This window comes from Erithacus rubecula, assembly GCF_903797595.1.
Source record: "Erithacus rubecula genome assembly, chromosome: 3".
NCBI classification, from domain to species: domain Eukaryota; kingdom Metazoa; phylum Chordata; class Aves; order Passeriformes; family Muscicapidae; genus Erithacus; species Erithacus rubecula.
The window spans coordinates 20,583,022-20,602,424 of NC_136689.1; the positions used below are offsets into that span (position 1 = coordinate 20,583,022).

At 33.4% G+C, this 19,403-nt stretch overlaps 1 protein-coding gene across 3 annotated transcripts in view; it reads right to left on the minus strand.

The window, feature by feature from the left end:
* The window catches only part of LOC306799989 (ATP-dependent translocase ABCB1-like), a 47,882-nt gene that overhangs the window by 4,017 nt on the left and 24,462 nt on the right, over positions 1 to 19,403 (minus strand). For all 3 annotated transcript variants that reach the window (XM_079301702.1, XM_079301703.1, XM_079301704.1), the window contains 17 exons: positions 18,648 to 18,819; positions 16,893 to 17,006; positions 16,440 to 16,550; positions 15,266 to 15,391; positions 14,869 to 15,072; positions 14,337 to 14,507; positions 13,016 to 13,177; positions 11,292 to 11,504; positions 10,349 to 10,495; positions 9,918 to 10,022; positions 8,597 to 8,674; positions 7,106 to 7,189; positions 5,913 to 6,116; positions 3,973 to 4,073; positions 2,864 to 3,004; positions 2,263 to 2,419; positions 1,759 to 1,956 (listed from right to left, as the gene is read on the minus strand). In XM_079301702.1, the coding sequence (XP_079157828.1) occupies positions 1,759 to 1,956; positions 2,263 to 2,419; positions 2,864 to 3,004; positions 3,973 to 4,073; positions 5,913 to 6,116; positions 7,106 to 7,189; positions 8,597 to 8,674; positions 9,918 to 10,022; positions 10,349 to 10,495; positions 11,292 to 11,504; positions 13,016 to 13,177; positions 14,337 to 14,507; positions 14,869 to 15,072; positions 15,266 to 15,391; positions 16,440 to 16,550; positions 16,893 to 17,006; positions 18,648 to 18,819 (2,488 nt within the window). The remainder of the gene's footprint in view (positions 1 to 1,758; positions 1,957 to 2,262; positions 2,420 to 2,863; positions 3,005 to 3,972; positions 4,074 to 5,912; positions 6,117 to 7,105; positions 7,190 to 8,596; positions 8,675 to 9,917; positions 10,023 to 10,348; positions 10,496 to 11,291; positions 11,505 to 13,015; positions 13,178 to 14,336; positions 14,508 to 14,868; positions 15,073 to 15,265; positions 15,392 to 16,439; positions 16,551 to 16,892; positions 17,007 to 18,647; positions 18,820 to 19,403) is intronic.

Here is a 19,403-nt window from a genome sequence, read left to right on the forward strand (position 1 = left end):
TTTTAGATTTGAGTCATATGGCTATATATGAATTTGAGACTTGCTGTAAATTCATACACAGATGTTGTGCAGTCGCAGCTCTTTCCTTAGCTCTTTCTTACCAATTGCAAGCCCACATAGTTCCTTCCCCTCCTTCTCATCTATGTTCCAAAATTGTCTAATTCCTAGAAGTGAATGCTTCCTCCGTCCTTTTCTTTACTTCAATATTTAATTAGGATTTTGGAGACAGTGGAAGATAGGATATGATGAGGCAACTTCAAAGAACTTTTGGTAAAGTTCTTTCAATTTTTCTTTTCAATGTTCCTGTATTTTGCATCTATAAAGAAGAAATTTACTTCTGGGTTCCTTAAATTGCCATTTGCAGTCAGTTTTCTTTATTGGCAACTCTCTCATACTTCTGCTAAATTTGCCTGTTGAATTGCTATCGTGTTCTATTTGATAAATGAAAACAGAATTTTAATTTTTTTTTATGTATTAGCTTCATAATTACACAAATCACCTTAACTTGGACACAAATATATCAGGACTTAAAAATGCTGTTCAGTCTGCATTGGAGTGACCCAGTGCAGCACTCGGGCTCTGTGTTGGGTGACATGATCAGCTGGGTAGTTGAAGAATTGCCCCTTCATAGCATGACTATTGGAGGAGATTATTCTACTAACTCCACAGCTGGTGCTAGAAAAGTAACTTTTCAGCCTATATAACTTTTTCTTCAAAGGAAAAGGTGTCATAATGAGCCTGATTCAAAATCCAATGAAATGAGGTAATTTTTGTGAACAGCTGTTCTGACAGTTTATGCTTTAAGCTAAACGCCTTTCCCTCAGTTTGCAGTACAACTCAGCTTGAGAATTAATCCAACACTTTTGTGGTTTCTATGGCACAGGTCTGTGCTTTACCCTTCAGTAAACTGTTGTTACTTATTTATGGGCACAAGGTCAGAAATACTGGTAAGAAAGTTGCACTTTGTTAAACACACTTTAGGGGCCCCTATGCTGCTTCTTTCTATACATCATTTTGCTACACTGAACCTTTTTGGGCACTTTTAACCTCGAAAAAATACTTCCCTTTGCATCTAGGCTTTATTTTTGTATAGTTTTATGTTTTATGACTATCTCTGCAGAGACAAGTTCTAAAACCCTTCTTATTCTCACCTCATAAAAGCCAAAATGTGTGTTCTGTTTCAGACAAAACCACTGAGCACATTTACATCAAAGAACAAGAGCAATTAACAGTACTATAATATGAAAAAAAGTCGCTGAATGAGAAAACCCTACATATATTTTAAACCAAAATTACTGAAAGTATTTACAATATATCACTTGATAAGCAGGCATACTCATGAAGATGTTTCTGACAAGTAAAAAATTATTTCTGTCAATTTTTTTTTTTTTAAACAACATGGATGGTAAATTCTATTATAAGATCATATAGAAGTAGATACAAATGTTTATTAGCTTTTAAATTGTTCTTATTATAAAAATCTTAGGAAATTTGCCCTGAATTTAAAGCCATTATGAGACTGTGGATCAGGCATATCTTTACGAAATAGCTCTTCATTAATTTATTGTACTGTGGGAAACTGAGACTTACATACATCTTATTTAATTAAGGACACCCAATGAGTCACTCCTGATCTTTATATTAAAAATACTTATAAAATAAAACTAGAAATATTTATTATACTTATCGCATCACAAAAAAACAGTTAAGAACACCCTCACTTAACCTGTTAACATGTTCATGCAAAAAAATACTTACCATTTCTCCCTCAAGTGGATCATAAAATCTCTCCAGCAGCTGAACAACGGTGCTTTTTCCACAGCCACTGCTGCCAACAAGAGCCAGAGTTTGTCCCTTTTCTACTTTTAGATTCAAACCTTGGAGGATTTTGACCTCTGGTCGGTTTGGGTAGTTAAATACCACATCTTTGATTGTTATGTTTCCATCAAATGTTTCCTATAATTAAAATATTATCACTGTTACAACTTTAAGGCAATTTCACAGATGATTAAAACAGAATTGCAGAAGTATCCCCATCCCCCCCAAAATCAATAGAGATTTAAAAAAGAAATATGCTTTTGACTCTATGTGCAAAAGCTGGCCTCACAATAGAGAACTTGGTCCACATTGTGTTCAGATAGTATGAAAGATGCATTGTGATAAGGATGTAATCAGAGAGAGAGGAAGAATCAGTTTGAAGAGAGTGAGGAGAGTGCCCTATTACCAATAAATAGTATCACCCATCACACATGGCTTACTTACAGGCTTCTCTCCTTCCTCACTGTAACTGTCTATTGAGGGCACTCTTTCAAACAGCAGAAACAAGTGGGCTGCTGATATCTTGGCCTTGGCATAGTCTGGAGCAAAAGAACTGGTTTGTCCTAGTGCCATTGCACCAAATACAACAGCTGAAAACACTCTATAAAAGAAATCAGGAAAAAATATCAATAGACAGTGAAGAAAAGGACAATGGAAATGTGGCTGCAGTCAACTTATACTCAGAGAAAAAAGAGGGCTAAATTGAGAAAGAATAAAGTAGGCTCATGCAATTTTTGCTCAAACCCTCCCCTTTAAATCTAATCGAAAATTCACTCAGCTGGCAAGAGGTGATCAGTTAGCAGATGGGATGCAGACACTTTCTAACATCTTCTGGTCAAAATCAGCTTGGTTAACTACCTTTAATTAGGTTGGCAACAAAAAATCAGTATGGCTGACCTTCTTGGGTATTCAGGTCACTGATATCCACACTGGTAGGATCTCAGTCTATCACACCTGTTTCTATAGCCCTGTATTGAGCTATTGCTCTTAAATTATAAATCACTTTCTGGATAGACAGAAAAAGGATTTCAAAAGAGATACTTACAAAAATACATCTTTATACTGCATGTGTCCATTTACCACTAGGTAGGCACCAAACCGGAAACAGCCAGCATAGGTAAAGAACATCATTGCTTGTGAAAGGGCAAAACAAAAGCCAAATATATGTGCCTTCTTCACAGAGTTTCTGTATAGAAAGAAGGCATACTTTCATCAGAGTGTGCAGTCATACTGAAGCCCTAGTACACAAAAAACATTCGACTTCAAGTGATACTGTTATGAATGGAAAGTTTGCATACACTGAAACATTAACTAAAAACACATTGTCTCTCCCGTAGGACAATAAGTTCTTATTCATATTAGAACAACAGAGAGATGAAAGTGTTGGAGCAATACCATCAATGTCACCCCTGAGAATGGTTAGGAAAAAATTGTGAGATATGAACTCAAAATCCAGCAGCCTGAGAAAAAAAGCAAAGTAATAGCTTTTATGTCCTGCACTGTGCTCTAGCCACTCATTTATTATGGTAGATGTGCTATTGGCACCCCTGCTTCTTTTGCATTATATCTGGGTACATTTGCTTTCATTTCCTTTACTTTTCTCATAGATGTCTGAAAATTAAACATTCCATTCTGGAACAAATAAAACTTTAATTGGTAGAATCTATTTAGTTGATTACTTTGACTTTTAAATTTTGATTTAGTCCAGATAGACTTATATTACTTTATTTTCAGCCCCAAACCAGTAAGTAATTATTTAAGTCTTTTCAATCTTACTAGCACTTAAAAAAAATGGCTTAATGTAATATTCAATTTGCATTTAAAAATTTTTAATTAAATATCCAAAACAAATCAGGTGGAAATTTAGATTAGACCACTTAGAAAGCTCACTTAAAACCAACATTTTTCCAAACCAAGTGACATTGTAATAGAAGATACTAATACTATAACAGAAAATTAATTAAATAAAATTTTTTAAAACGTTGACTGGTGGTGGTTGCATTTGTCAATAAAAATATGCAAAATATTGACATTAATTCTGAGATAATTAAATTACACATGAATTCATACACATGACAAAAAAATGTATTTTTGTTGAAGTAAAATTTTTCAATTTATTACAGACTTTTTTTGGCTTAGTTATTTTTATTATACCTGTATGGTACAACCAAATATTCTCCATACATCATCTCGAATTTTCTTTCTCGGGTCAAGCTAGCAACAGTTCTAATATTCTCTATTGCTTGTGTGGCAATCTGTAACAGAAAAAATGTTTTAATCAAAAGTATGTTGCAATTCCTTATTCTAAATTAATAAATTCTGTTGGTATACAATTTTATACTTTATACTGGTTATTAAAATCATATACTGTTGATATAAAAATTAGCCTTTTATATTTCTCTTCTTAGGACAATGAGATTTTCTTACAATGCTCACAATTTTCTGGTAGGACCTCTTTAATGTTCTACAAATAAATGGTGAAAAACCATCAGACAGCAATAACAAATATAGAGAAGATACTCAACATGAAAAATTGCATATTAGTATTCAACTTCTAGTCTGCTGAGCTTGAGCTATAATCAAAATGTCCAGGTTATTTGGTTGCCTTAGAGCCTAACTGAGATCTCAGCAGTAAATATTTGCTCTGATACCTTCTTTTGTCTTGCAGATTCTTTAGAGTCTATTGGATACATAAATGTTTCAGGGGAGATTCAGATTAGATATTAAAAAAAAAAAATCACTGTTAGGGTGGTCAGGCACTCAAATAGATTGCCCAGGGAGGTGATGGAGTCACTGTCTCTGCAAGTGTTCAAGAGATGGATGTGGCACCTGGGGATATGGTTTAAGGGTCATAATGGTGGTGCTGGCCTGATGGTTGGACTTGATGATCTTGAAGGTCTCTTCCAACCTTGATGATTCTGTGAAGAGACTCTCAAGGCTTTAATGTATTTTGCTGTCGTATACATCTAATGTAATTTTAGTTTGACTAAGACCATAAAGAAAGGTTTTTTAGTAACATAAGTTCAGCAACTCTTTGCAGAAAGCAAATTTTCCAGGTGGAACATTATTTTTACTGAAAAAAACCCCATATTTAAAAAAATAATAATGGAATAAAATGTCTATAGTCCAGTGCTTGCTTAGGTGGCCTTGAGAAGGGAAACTCACATTACTATGAAAAGAAAGTATTTCCTTAAGTTTAAAAAAAAAAAATCATAAATATTTGTAACACCTGTGCTAATTCTTCATATGCTATATTAAGAAAGTATTTAGTGTCTATTCTGAGAATTGTCAATTATTTTATGTCACGTCGTACAGCAAAACAGCATAAAATAAATGCTCATTCCTCAGACAGAAGCAGAAGCAATCTACCCAGCTGAAAGGAAAGAAATGGAATTGCATGACCTTAGATAAATGATTTTCTTTTCAGAAATTTTTAAAAAAACAGTAGGATATAGGAAGAGATTTTAGACAAGTTTTACCTTGAAGAAAGCAATATCTGGGAAGTGATGAAATAGTTGTTCTGGATTTTTTTGGAATGAAGTAACATTAAATGCCTTCATTTAATTTGTTAAACAAGAGTCTAGCCTTCTTGCTTTTCAGTTCTCATCTTTCTCTTCCACTCAAGAAACAAAGGAATGGCAAACAGAAACCAGTGGATATATACATATTATCACTGCAAACATTAATAAGATGAAGAAGGGGAGAGAAAAAAAAAAAAAGAACAGTATAATAAACATAAGATAGATGGTATGCCAAAAAAAGGATGACAGAGGGGAAAAAAAGGGAATGTCAAAATGAGGATGGTTGCAAAATTAGGAAAAAAAGATGTCTAGAAAAGGAATGAGAAGAGAATATGCCTGAATTGTATTTAGCACATTCCGATATTTAACAACTACAAATTAATCGATTAATAACATGTTTTCAATTGTTATTGAAGAGGTGTGATACTCTGTAGGTCTACTGGTGTACCTGGCTGTCTTTGGAACTTGCATACTGTGAAATGTTCTGTATCCAGAAGTCAAAAATCCATTAGCAATGCTTTAGCAAATATGACATATCATTATACAGAAATAGATTAATTTCTCTAGACTCACCTTTCCTGCACTTTCCAGCTCTTGTTTATCTTTCTTAGCATGCCCAGCTAACATCTTCATTTCAATCATTCCTGCCACTGCAATGATGGGCACAACAGCTAAAAGTAGCAGGGTCAGCTGCCAGCCATAAACTAATGATATAATAATTCCAGTCCCCAGGTTGGCTATGTTTTGAGCAATTAATGCTAGTCTGACACCAGTTGCCTGGAGAAAGAAAAGAGGCATTCTTACTAACAGAACTGCATTTTAAATATTTAAAATATTTTCACCACAAAATTCCTGATTCTCAAAATACTGCTTAGAAAGTCTTAACTCAGTTTGCTATTTTTCAGAATGGGAGTTTATTAAATACTTTTGTAAAACTTATCTAGATCATATTTATTTCTTCTTTCCCCATATTCTGATTACTTAAATTTACTCTGCAATTTCTAAATTTGGCTCTTGAAACTGAACAAACTTCACCTTCATCATATACTCTCACATTTACGTGTAAACATTAAAATCTGCCATACTTTTTAGATCACAGAGTTAGCTTTACAAGTCATCACACAGATCCCAATGAAGAAGAATATTAAATATTTAACTTTTCTTATGGAAATAAAGCCAAAGATACTTCAGAATTCTTCAGAAAAAAACTCCCCAGCACGTATCATCATCTAGCAGTAAAAATTTACTTAAGCATACACAAATAATTACATTCAGTATACTTTACCTTGATATTACAGAGCCCTGAAAGAACACAATTTACTTTTAAAGAATCTCCAAAAAGTAACAGAGAAAATGAAGTCAATTCCTCACTTAAAAAAAAAAAAAAAAAAAAAAAAGAAATCTATACAGCCAAAAGAATAGCAGGAGATTGTAAACTGAATAAATTTAGTTGCATGTCTTTAGGTGAATAAGATGTCTTTAAAAAGACTTCTTATGTAAAAAATTCCTAATAAATTTGTTTAATAATGAAGATCACAATACAGCATAATAGTAAACTTTAGAAAAAATTTATTTGGAAATTAGTCTGTAAACATAAATTATTATAATTTTCATAAAGTGCATCAGTGCATTCTCTACCAGCTATTGTTTTATAGTCTATGTTAGTTGTCAAAATCAAGATTGTTATCCAGCCAGTAAAACCCAAGCTGCAATTTCATCACATGCTAAACCAAATATGAAAACTTCCAACCCAAAATTTTACTTACTCCTTTCACTTGAGAGGCATCATTAGCAAGTCTTGTAGTTAGTGCTCCAGGGCTATTTTTAGGATTATCAAACCAGCCCATATCCTATAATAAGAAAAATTATTTTTAAGACCAGATTTTGGACATTTCAAATGAACTGCTAAGTAAATCTGGTACATGTCAGTGCATCACTTCTACATATTTAAATGAGTTTAATTCCATCATTGTGCATTGAGTATATCTAGAAAAAATTGTAAAGTTGTGAATCATTGATATATTCATTGTCACTGCTGAGGAGGAAGGAGAGCAGCTTAGAGATTCCCAAAAGCAAAATTTACCCTCCCTCACTCCTGCTCCTTCACTGAATCTCCTTGGAGTAGAGGACTCTTTGGTCACACTCCCTCATGGTTGCAAAGCTGTTTGGGGAAGGGTTAAGAGTTAAGGGTTAAGCCATTTTCAGGTCAAAAATTAAATATTCCTTGTTTTGTTTCTTCCCATATTGAAGAGGCTTATCTGGAACTTATGAGACACCAACAAACCAACAACAACAAAAAAACCCACCCAACCAAACGAAAAACCAAACTGGTCTATCTGATTAAAGTTAATTGTTGGGACCAGGTACACAGTTTATGATTTATTCATCATGTAACCAAATATCTGATTTAAACTGTCATGTGTAATATGCATTGAATGAAGTCCTGGTAATGTATTACAGGAAATTGTGATCGCAAGACTCATTTGTAAGATTGCCTTTTCATTAGAGTTTTAGCATGGCTGATCTACAAATCGTAATTTTTCAGACTACAACAGTTTTCTGTCACATTGAATAGTCATGTTCATATGAATCAAATTCTGTGTCTACATGTAACTTTATGTGCAAGACTTAAAACCACATCACTATCATATTTTGCATTTCAAAATCTAAAATACTGATCCTGAAATCATGTGAAATTAAGGCAAATTTAGAATTATTTCACAGCATTACATTATATTTATATTTTAATTCTCTGAAGGTGGTTTTACTTATCAATACACAATCTTATTATTGCATTAGCAAACAACAATTATAGATTTGGGGGCTTAGACAGATACTTCCAATAAATTTAAAAAACCACATGTCTGTAAATATCACAATTTAAATTAGACATTTGAAGTAAGAGTTACAGTGGAAATTGTGTGGCATTTTTTTAGGGGAGGAAGGGCACAAGGAAAGCAAAGCAGGCAAATGAACAGATAATGGGATAATGCTGGTACACATCAACTTGCCAGGCCCTTGTAAGTTGGTTGTCAAACTAACTCTTTGCAAGGAGTATGTAAAAAGCTCTTCTATTGATTTAAGACTCTCCCTATAAGGACAGTCTGAATAACCACATGTAACTAATCAAATTGGTTTCTGGTCTCATTTAAACAATCTTCTCTGTATAATAGAGTGATGTAGACTACAGTTATTTTATACCAGTACCATCAGTTATTCTTCAAAACCCTGGAAATCAAAACATTTATTAGCTTTACCTGTCTGAGCATTGCTTTAAATGCCATGAATCGAAGCCTCATTGTAAGAATTTCTCCAGTTTTGCCAAATGTGAAACCCTGTTTGAGAAAAAGTACAATGCTTAGTATTCTATTACACTGTTTGTATTTATTCAATAAATATTTTAGATAAATTGCCTCTACAATGTCAAAGTAAAAAATATTGCAGTCCTGTTTGCAGAAAGCAAATGTAAAACCAGGTTTAATAAATGTAAATTCTAGTAGGTTCCCAGTACAGACATTGAAATACTATTTCTGAAAAAAATTTAGGGAGCACAGCAATATTTCCCAGCACTGCATCACCAGCATGCTTTAGGGACAAGATCTCTAATCAACCCTTTGACTTAATTTGTCTGAGTCACTCTAAGTCAGATTTAAACAAGTTGCATTTATGTCATTCATTTTAGATTAAAGACTTTGTAAGGCAACTTGGGTTCACTGAAGTCAAATGCATCAGTCAAATTTAAAACATTATCTGAACACTTATAAACTGAGCAAACCTGTCACAGCCCTGTACTACTCAGCCCTTTTTTACTCAAGGCCTTTTCTGCTTGTGCAACAAGATGATTCCACAAACAAACCAGTTTTCTGGAAGAGACTGTTTATGCTGCTATCCCAAGTGCACATTATTATTTCAATCTGTGGGCTAATTTAACAGATAAAACTATACCAATATGTTCCTAAATTATAAACTGGACTATATATGAAAATATTTCATATGATTACAATTGTTTTTTCTTTTAAAGTGGCACTATTGTAGCAGGTACAATCCTTAGTATTTCAGCAGGGGGAACTGAATATCAGTGTGGTAACAACCTGTGATTCGGAGTCTTTGGGGACTCCCAGAGGAGGAATATGGGACATTCCTTTGGACAAAGAAAGAGTTAGGGAAGTAAAAAATTGGAGAGCAAAGGCAGGAGATCGATAGATTGTGAATTACTAACAGATTCAAATAGGAAGTCTTGAGGGTGAGAAAAGGGTGGTAGAATGTTAAGGGCTGGAGAGGTTGCCTGTTTTTTGGCAATGGAAAAAGAGCAAGAAAATCTAGACTTTTGTGCTGAGAACTGTCTGACTGGTAAACAAAGTGGTTATTTCTGAAGTTAAGAGGTCTGAATAGGTTCAAAAGACTCTTAAACACAAGCAGCTCTAGGTCAAAAAAATTTCAGACATATCTAGAACCATAAATACAAGTTCTGGTTTGAGTTGGAGACATATTATGAAGATGCAAATTTTTAGTATATTTCAAGTCTGATTTCTAAAACATGCTGAACAATTATAATAAGGTTAAAATAATAAAACATACCTGAAAAAAGAAAGTAAAAAAGGAAATGATCCCAAGTACTAAAAACAGCAGTGAATATAAGTTGCTCTGTTTTCTTAAGATGTTCTTGTCAGTCTCTGAAAAAATCTATAAAATAAAATTTGAAACAATGTTTTTATAAAATTAACTAACATTCTAAAATACTCTCATCTTTATCAGCAACTTTTTTTGGTAGTCAATTGCATTCATATGAAATTTGATCCTATGTTACATAATATTTAAAGTATAACAAGCATATTTCAGGTTGTAGCAAGATTTTCAGCATTTTGGAAATGTCATACAGTTTTTCAGATTTTTGCAAGGGTACTTCATCCACTCTTCAGCTTCACTGTGCAGTGATTGTTTTTAACCTAATTTTATTAGAAATAAATTTTGTGGACTTACAGTTTTTTGCTTATTTTACTCCAACTTACCCCTATAATTTCAGAAAATATGATTGCAAATGCAGGTTGTAAAGCTCCATTGATAATTGCACACAAGAGTCCAGCTACAAAGTATGGCCACTCAGTTTTGTTCAACTTCATAATTTTCATAAATGGAGCTGGAGGTAGTTCTTCAGCCTAAAGAATATAAATTGCATTAGGACAAACATGAATGGATTTGAAGAAACACCGAGAAAAGGAGAGTTTGATAATCAATTTCCTATTCCCAAAATATATTCAGGGAAGCAAAAATGTATAGTTTTTAACAGCATGAATAAATGATTGTACTTTTTTTTTTTTTGTTATTCTAACTCAACGAAGTAAGATCTGTACACTATTATCTACAGCTCTTGTCCTTTTATATTGGTCTATAATTTTTGTTGGTGAATGCTGTTGTTATTGGTCAGTGATGACTGAACTACTTATTCTGGGCATATTGCTGTATGTAATCCACAGCTTGATTAATTCAAGTAATTGTTCATTAAGCAATTTATAACAGCAAAATAATTGCTATAAATATGAATGCAATCATATTTTTGGGAGGGGAGGTTTTGTTGTAAGAGTTGTTATGTTTGGCTAAATATTTTGTTTCTTACCCAAAAATGAATTTTTAAACTTGTAGACGATGTTGGTATGATATGTAAATATATGCTGTATATTTTTTTTAATAAATTTATTTTCAATAATAAACTTAAAATCTTTATTCTAGATGTTTTAATTATAATTTTATTTCTATTATAATTTATGTTGAGATTAAAAAAGCAAGTTACAAATATTATCAGTCAAAGGCTATTTAGTATTTAAAAATTCTCCTGTCTTCTTCATCCCTTTTAAATGCCTCCTTCTTTTTATATCTTTTTTCACCAGGAGAATTAATTTAACAAGCTTTGTTTAAAAGAATCAAGTTCACTAGCAGCTCTGCAAAGATACTTACAGGTGAAGCCTTTTCCTCATCAGGACTATCACTTTGCTCTCCTGGCCTTTTCATGCTTCTTCGTGTTGATCGTCTTCTCAATCCTCTGGTTAAGGATTCTTCAAATTCTGGTTCAGGTTCACTGTTTTTGACACTACGCACATTTTCATAATTTTCTGATGATGGAAGTACATACTCATAATTTTCTGATGATGGAACTTCAGCTTCTATTGTCTAAAAGTGGGAAGAATGTGATGCTAAGATTAAATATGCATATATTACTTCAAACTTTCAAAACTATGAGGTAATCAAAATAAAAAGTAACTTCGTTTCAGTTGAAAGATATATGGGAGAAACAACATAATCATGCCTTAATGAGGTATGAAAATCTGTATTTAATAGTTATTACAGCTCTATCTTCAGAGCTTTAGTCATATATGAATTTTGCATCTCATGAAAATTCTTATAGTAAGTGGAGGACAGGGTACTGAGAGTAGCTGCTCCATTTTCTAATGAATTAAACAAAAAGTTTTAAATTGAGGGTAAGCTCTTTGCACTCCTCTTGGGATCTTTTAGAATGAGTTCTTGTGGGATATACAGTTTATTTATGAAGTGATAAAATATTACCACCTTTACTGCAGAAACACTTAACAATTCTTGACTATCAATGGAATAAGGAAGTTCAAAATGAAACAAGTCAAAAAGAGATTTTGATTGAAAAATTAGAGCAGCTGGGAAAAGAGCCTTATCCTTGGTGGTACTTTTGCCAGTATTTTTGAGAGAATAAATAAATGTCTACACATCCTTGAGGCATTTGATAGCAACCCGTTGCCTTCAATTTCCGTTTCATTTTTTCCACAATTTTTTTATCTCTTACTGCTTTTTGCACCACTAATAAAAATATATCTTTTTACTTGCTTTCCATTTTTTATTTTTATTTTTTATTGTTTTAAAATTTTCTTTCCGTTTTATATTTCCTCATTTTCCCCATATTTGTATTTGCTTGGATACAAGCTTACTTCAAATCTAAGGTGACCAAATACATTCTCCTACAAAGAAATATTTTAATTGGTCTGGTTGACCTCCTCAGTCTGACATACTGCGATGGCAGTTTCAGTTTCTTTAATGGACACGGTGGTTATACAGTAAAACAAAGGCTACAGTGAAAATCTGCTATAAGCTAATGGTCACATGGGACATTGGGATGTACACATTGAAGTATCTTGATCTTCATTTAATAACTAATGCATTTGGGATTTTTTTAAATTTATAATCTTTTTTTTTTCCTGTTTATATAAGTTACTAACAGATTTTTTGCTCTCAGCATAGCTGAATTTTTTTTCTTTAGAAAGGAATTCAGTATGAAAGATTATAACTAAACAGCTTAAAATACACATGCTCTATTCCTCCAGTGTCAGCTACTCCATTTTACCTTTTATCAGACTAAGAACAAGCAATGGAATAGCAAGCTACCATAGTTATCTGCTCTACATTAACTGCATAAAAGGAAAACATAAAATAATCTTTTAAGTTTAAATACCTAGAGGATTAAAAATGTACTATCTTGGGCTTAAACAGGTCTTGTACCAAAACTAGTGGTCTCTCTCAAATTATTATTCTCCTTTCAAAATACATGGGTTTTTTGCTGTTATCAAAATATGCTGCGGAATTTCTCATACTTCTCTCAAAATGACTACGGGTGAGGGGAAAAAAAGAAAATGAGGCAACAGCTAGAGACAAATTACCTGCATGTTAACGAGTTTGTAGTAGATTCCCTTTCTCTCAAGCAATTGAGCATGATTCCCTTGCTCTTTGATGACTCCGCCTTCGAACACAGCTATCAGATCTGCATTTCGGACTGTTGACAGTCGATGAGCTACCACAACCGTGGTGCGTCCTTCCCTTGCCTGAAAATAGCAATATTTACTGTGAGTATTTATTAGTAAATGCAGAAGCTGTTCATCTTCATAGAGTTGAATAGAACCTAAAAGAGACATTAAAATAGTTCACAGAAAAATATAACTTTCAAAAAAATTTAAAAACATATTTCAACGAGTTCCTGAAAGCAGAAATATAATTTAAAGCTTGGAATTTAATATTACGGATCATCTTTCACTGTGGCACATCAAACTTTGATCAAAAATGTCTAAAAAACCCTTCTATATATAAAATTTTAGAATATTACAAACACTAAAATTTTTTAAATGCTAAAGTTTTCTATATTTAGGCTCATAGCTGCCCACTTAAACCTTAAATCCATGCAGAATTTATACTCAGAAACATTATAAAATATTTTACACTCACTTTTAAAGATATTAGTATTTTAAGCTCTAAGTCACTGCTAACTCAAGTGACTACAATAAAAATAAAATTCTCTACAATTTCATATGAACTGCATTGCAACTAAGTACCTTTCTTTGGATATTTATAACTGTAATACACTTAATGTTTCAAACATCCCAGCTTGTCATTTTAATTATGAGGCTATTTTAAAGCAAATTTTAGTTTAAATAATCAAAGTAATGACCCCAAGCAGTGGAATTCTGATGGAACCTGGATGGAATTCAGCCTCAGTGATGTCCCTTAACAGGTCCATACTGGGACCCACACTGTGCAGTATCTTTCTCACTGATACTGATAAATGGGATTGAGTGCACACTCAGCAAGTTTACAAGTGACATCAAGCAGAGTGGTGCAATTTATTCACTTGAGGGGAGGGATGGCATTCAGAAGGTCTCTGACAGGCCTGAGGAGAACCTCATGAAGCTCAACAAGGACAGATGAGTTAACAATATGAATGGCAGTAAGACAGATAATGGATGAGGATGGTATTTACACCAAGAAAATTTAAAAAGCGCTTAATAATGCAAAAAATATGATTCCATCTTCTAATTTGAAATAAGATTGCTCTCTGTAATACCTGCAAAAATTCTCTGTACAAATAATATTTGCCAAATCAAAGTTTATATTTTTGTGGTTTTATGTGTTTCAATTTTCAACAAAAGTCCAGGAAAGAAGTAAATATTAGGCTCCTGCTTACATGCCCAATTTTAAAACACTACTGACCTTGTCCAGTGCTGCCTGCACAACCGATTCACTCTCAGTATCCAAAGCTGATGTTGCCTCATCAAGCAGAAGAATTTTAGGATTGCGAACCAGAGCTCGGGCGATTGCTATTCTTTGCTTCTGGCCTCCACTGAGCTGTGCCCCTCTGTCTCCAACCACAGTTTCAAATTTCTACAAGACAAACACATGTATTGAAAACACTCAGCAGCACAGACCTTCCACTAAAGATGTCAGTAGTGCCAGAAATGCCAGTAACAACTTCTTTGTCTTCAGGAATAAACACCTACTTGGATAAAGCTGACTAATCATTTGTATTCCTGGAATTCTAGTAGTTCTTCAAATGACAGCCAAATCATTGCCTGAAGATATGAAATTAACATTATTCTCAAAAGTTATGAGCAAGCTCTGCATAGCTCTGCATATTCAAAGGTCCAGGGATGCTTCTCATCTTAATAAGCATTTCTTCTAAGGAACTATTTGGCACAAGAAGGTTTAGAAGAAATTATTTCAGCAGGAGAGCTGATCTGCTTACATTGGGTAGCTTCATGATGAAGTCATAAGCATTTGCCTCCTTGGTGGCTTTTTCAATCTCCTCCATGGTGACATCCTCACGGCCATAACGAATATTTTCTGCAATAGTAGTAGCAAAGAGCACAGGCTCCTGATTCACCACACCAATGACCTCCCGCAGATACCTTACATTTAAGGTCTTAATATCCTGCCCATCAATGGTAACCTAAACAACAGAGAGCAGACAAAAACAGTTTACCACGTGTTTTGATCAAAGAACCTCTCTCTCCATGCCAGCATGTGCCATTTTAGGGGAGACTTCACCCTGTCATTGGAAAATTGGTAAGAGTAGTGAGGCTGGGACTAGGCTTTCAGTGTATGTGACATGCAGAGGAGTCATCTCACTTGAGGTGTCTTACCGTGCCTTCCTTGGGATCATAAAATCTCTGGATGAGCTGAACAGTTGTACTTTTCCCACAGCCACTGCCACCAACCAGGGCCACTGTCTGGCCAGAATTAATCTTGAGATTCAAGCCCTTCAGTATCTGTCCGTATAAGGTCAGTCAAAAAAACATAACAATATTTAGAATCTCAAGGTAAATTTGAAAGACTAGAATAAAAAAAACTTCATATTTCTAGCAGAATCTGGTTAAAAAAATTCTAAACATGTGGGTTTAAATTTTGGGTAACTGATGACTTCAGCTTAATTTTAACTATAATGACATCACAAGTGGTTCAGTATCAATGTATTATACAACACACTTTGCAATTACCTTTCTCACTTCATATGACAAAATACTACTACTACTACTCACAACTGAAGTATAATATAGATACAATATGATGCAAAATTTCTGTATTATGTTGCCTCACCTCTTTTTTTTAATGCATCATGCAGACTACAGGGAAGCTATGTAAAAGTCATGATAAAAGCTGAATATATTTCCTTTCTGCCTATCAAAAGTAAGAAAGGTCACTTTATCAAGGTCAGCGATTTTCCTTCAAGGTAAGGAAGGAAATAATTATGTAGCGCAAAGACACTCTCCACGGAAATATTTTCAGGAATCATTCATATCTCATTTATCACCACTGCATTAAGATTCTGAATACATGACAGTGCTTTAAAAAGGAAACTTATTCTCTGTCTAGACAAGCACAGATCTCTATTCCATATACAGCGAGTCCTTGCTGGAACTGCTTTTTTTGTTTTCTGGTTCAGACACAGTCATAATAACAGAGCTGCATTGCAGTTATTTTAAAACTTACTATCTCATTATTATTACTATACACAAACACTTGAATTAGGATTGCAAATTTAGATTCTGATAGAAATATGTATTTATGGCTTTAGCCACACTAACTAGAGCTTTAGACAAAAAAATAATCAGGAAACTTAACATGTTTACCTAAGGTGGAAAAAAGTCTAGCTAAAATCACTATGATGACAGGGTAGTTTTATATACATTTGAGAATCAACCTGAAATTGTTAGATTTTCAAGGAAAGTTAACTTATGTGACATTTTAATTATATTATTTTTCAACAAATGATCCATATGTTCAACTGTAATATATATATAGCTTCAATTACAGTACCTCAACATCTGGTCTGGATGGATAATTGAAGTAAACATTTGTGAATTCCACGTTCCCTTTTATGTGGTCTGGTTTGTAACCTGCCTCTGAATAACTGTCAATTTGAGGTTCCTGTGCAAAATAAAATTTAAAAAAAAAAAACAGCATTTTTTTCATAAAGAAGTCCTTGACTTCACCATTATTCTGCAGAAACATTAAATGTGTTTTTAAAGTAATTTAGGTGTGATTTCTGAAAGATCCAAATTGTACAATGTTTTGTACAATTTTTTTTTTGTATAAAAATTTTGTACAAATTTTGTACAGATTTTGTACAATCACTGCTACATTGATGTTATGCTCATGCAAGAATACTTTTAAAACTTTTCCATTAAGCTTTAGTCCCTGTCTTTAAAAAGAAGGGTCTCTTACCTTCAAAAGAAGTTTTGAAATTATTGTGAGGGCAAAGATACTCACATTGTCTATTATATTGAAGACTGTATAGGCAGCTCCTCTTGCACTAGCAAATGCCTCTATGCTTGGAGCAGTCTGTCCAATACTGAAAGCTCCAATCAATACAGAGAAAAAGACCTGAAAGAAATGTTTACAGAGGCATATGTTCATTCTTATTTAAGCAGAAAATATTATTTTTTTATTTACATTAGATTTTTTGGGGGGTAAGGAGGTTCCATGTCTGTTCACTGAAGTGTAAGGAATCTAGAATTAAAGCAAAAGTGAAAAGGTCTCTCTTAAGCAGAGAAAAACATTAAGAAAAGAGCTTTTTAAGGTTCAGGTGAGAACTGAGGTAATGTACAACATTAATTTTGCAAATATCTTGAGAAAAAGTAAAAAATTGACTCAGACTTGTAAAATCTATGACAAAAAATTTAGAATTGTACTTAATGTCTCAGGATTTATTGTACTAATTAATTCTTTGGTACAAGACCAGAAAGTGTATTATCTCTCTTCCAACAGAACAAAAACAGATAAGCAAAACACCAGCATTCTGCTTTCAAAAAGACAGTGAAATAGAAGCATAGAAACCCAGGGTCTTCATCACAAAGTAATAAAGGATCCCCCTGCTTCAATGAAAGAGAGAGAAGGTCAAGCAAAGAAGAAATAGCAGAAAAGAAAAAAAAAAAGAAGAAAAAAAATGAGCAATTTTCTCAGAATAGCACAGTTTATTGCTTTCAGTTAGTAGCAAAACAAAAGCAATTAAACCACACTGTTCAGAGGTCATTACAGCTATAGTAGTCAGAGGAAAGTCCACCACACCCCTCATCTTGAACAGGGGTTATTCACAGATTTTACACATGATAATGCATCATCCATGTCATAAAAACATCATTCAGTGAACTTCAACATAGACAATTAGCAATAGAATTTGGTAATACCTTGAACAGAATAAATTACACATAAGGTTATGAACTTCACTGAGAGGTTACATGTGCCAACCTGTACAAAAGATTCCGAAGAGCCAAAAGCACATACAAGAGACACTTTTCACAAACTTCACTGATTCAGAAACGAAACAGGTAGTTAAAATAGAAAATATGAATAGAATATATGTATATGGTCACCTGGCCAGGTTTCATCATGGTTAACAAAGTCATTCTTCTTACCCTGTTTATTTCATGTTTCATACAAAATTAGAATGGTTTCCACATCAAGAGAAGAATTTAAGTTATGACTTAAGTGTTACGGTTTTTTTTCCTTCAGTTAGATGGTGACATATTTCCTAGTCACAAGTATATTTTTATTCCTCTCAATTTGTCAAAATATGGAGAAGTGATTCCAAGCTCTCATGGTGCAAAACATAGGCAAAACATTAAGAAAACTATATACTTTGACTACACAATAGCTAAAAAGTATTTGTTTCTGCATCCTGAAAATATATTCAGCCCTCTGAAAGCAAATAGCAATTACAAAGGGTATTGAAATTCAGGTTTTGATTGAACTGTTTCTATATCAGTGTGATCTTTTGAAAACCAGAAAATATATAGGAACAATTGAAAATCATCTATGTCTTATTTGAGTTCATGTAGATTTTGAGATCCTATAGAAACAGCATGTAGGGTTTTGTGGTGAGAATCTTTTTGTTAAAAAGTGTTGCTACTTTGTCAATTTTGTGACATAATTCTCATTATAGTCAAATAAACTCCCATTACACACATAAATGTTTGTTCTTTATTATTTCTCACTGTTACTGAGAATTTACTCAATAATACTTACTGTAAGAACTTTGCCAATAGTGTAATCATCATTTAAGACCAAAGTAGTTCCATACCAGAATGCCAGTGCATATGATGCATATATCAGTAAAAAAGCAGCACCCATAGAAATATTGGCTGTAATAGACTTTCTTATTCCAATCCGTTTAGCATCTTCTAAATTTTTATGATATCTGGAAGAAAGAAAAAAGTTCAAAATAGACTCACACTTGCACCATGACAGACACCACAAAAACTCTGTGGATAGATTAGAAAAAGAATGCTTACAAAGTACGGCAGTTAGGTACCTAAAATATCTAACCCCAAGACTATATAAAGGTTAGGCATGGACTTTCTAAGGTAACCCCTGAAAATGCCAACATTAGTGAACTATAGAAATAAAAGTGCATTGCAGGTCAAGGGCTGGCATTTAAGTTGCTTAAATAATCTGAGATCAGTGAACTTTGATTGTGAACCACTCAAGATAAAAGGTTAAAATATATCACAAGATCTTTATTTTGCAGTATGGCAGAGATAGAGATACTGTTCATCAGCAGCTTCACAACTACTGAGTAATCAGATTAGATTACCAAGGATATCATCATCTCTTCACAGAGCAGGGTCTTCTTTTGTCTAAAGCTCTCACAAATAAGATATGTGATGCAGTTTGATACCTTTTAATGCAGAGACAACATATCAACTCTAGATAAAGAAATGATTGCCTTTCAACATGTAGCAACTCTTGTAACAGCGTTTAATAATGTCTCATTAAAGAAAA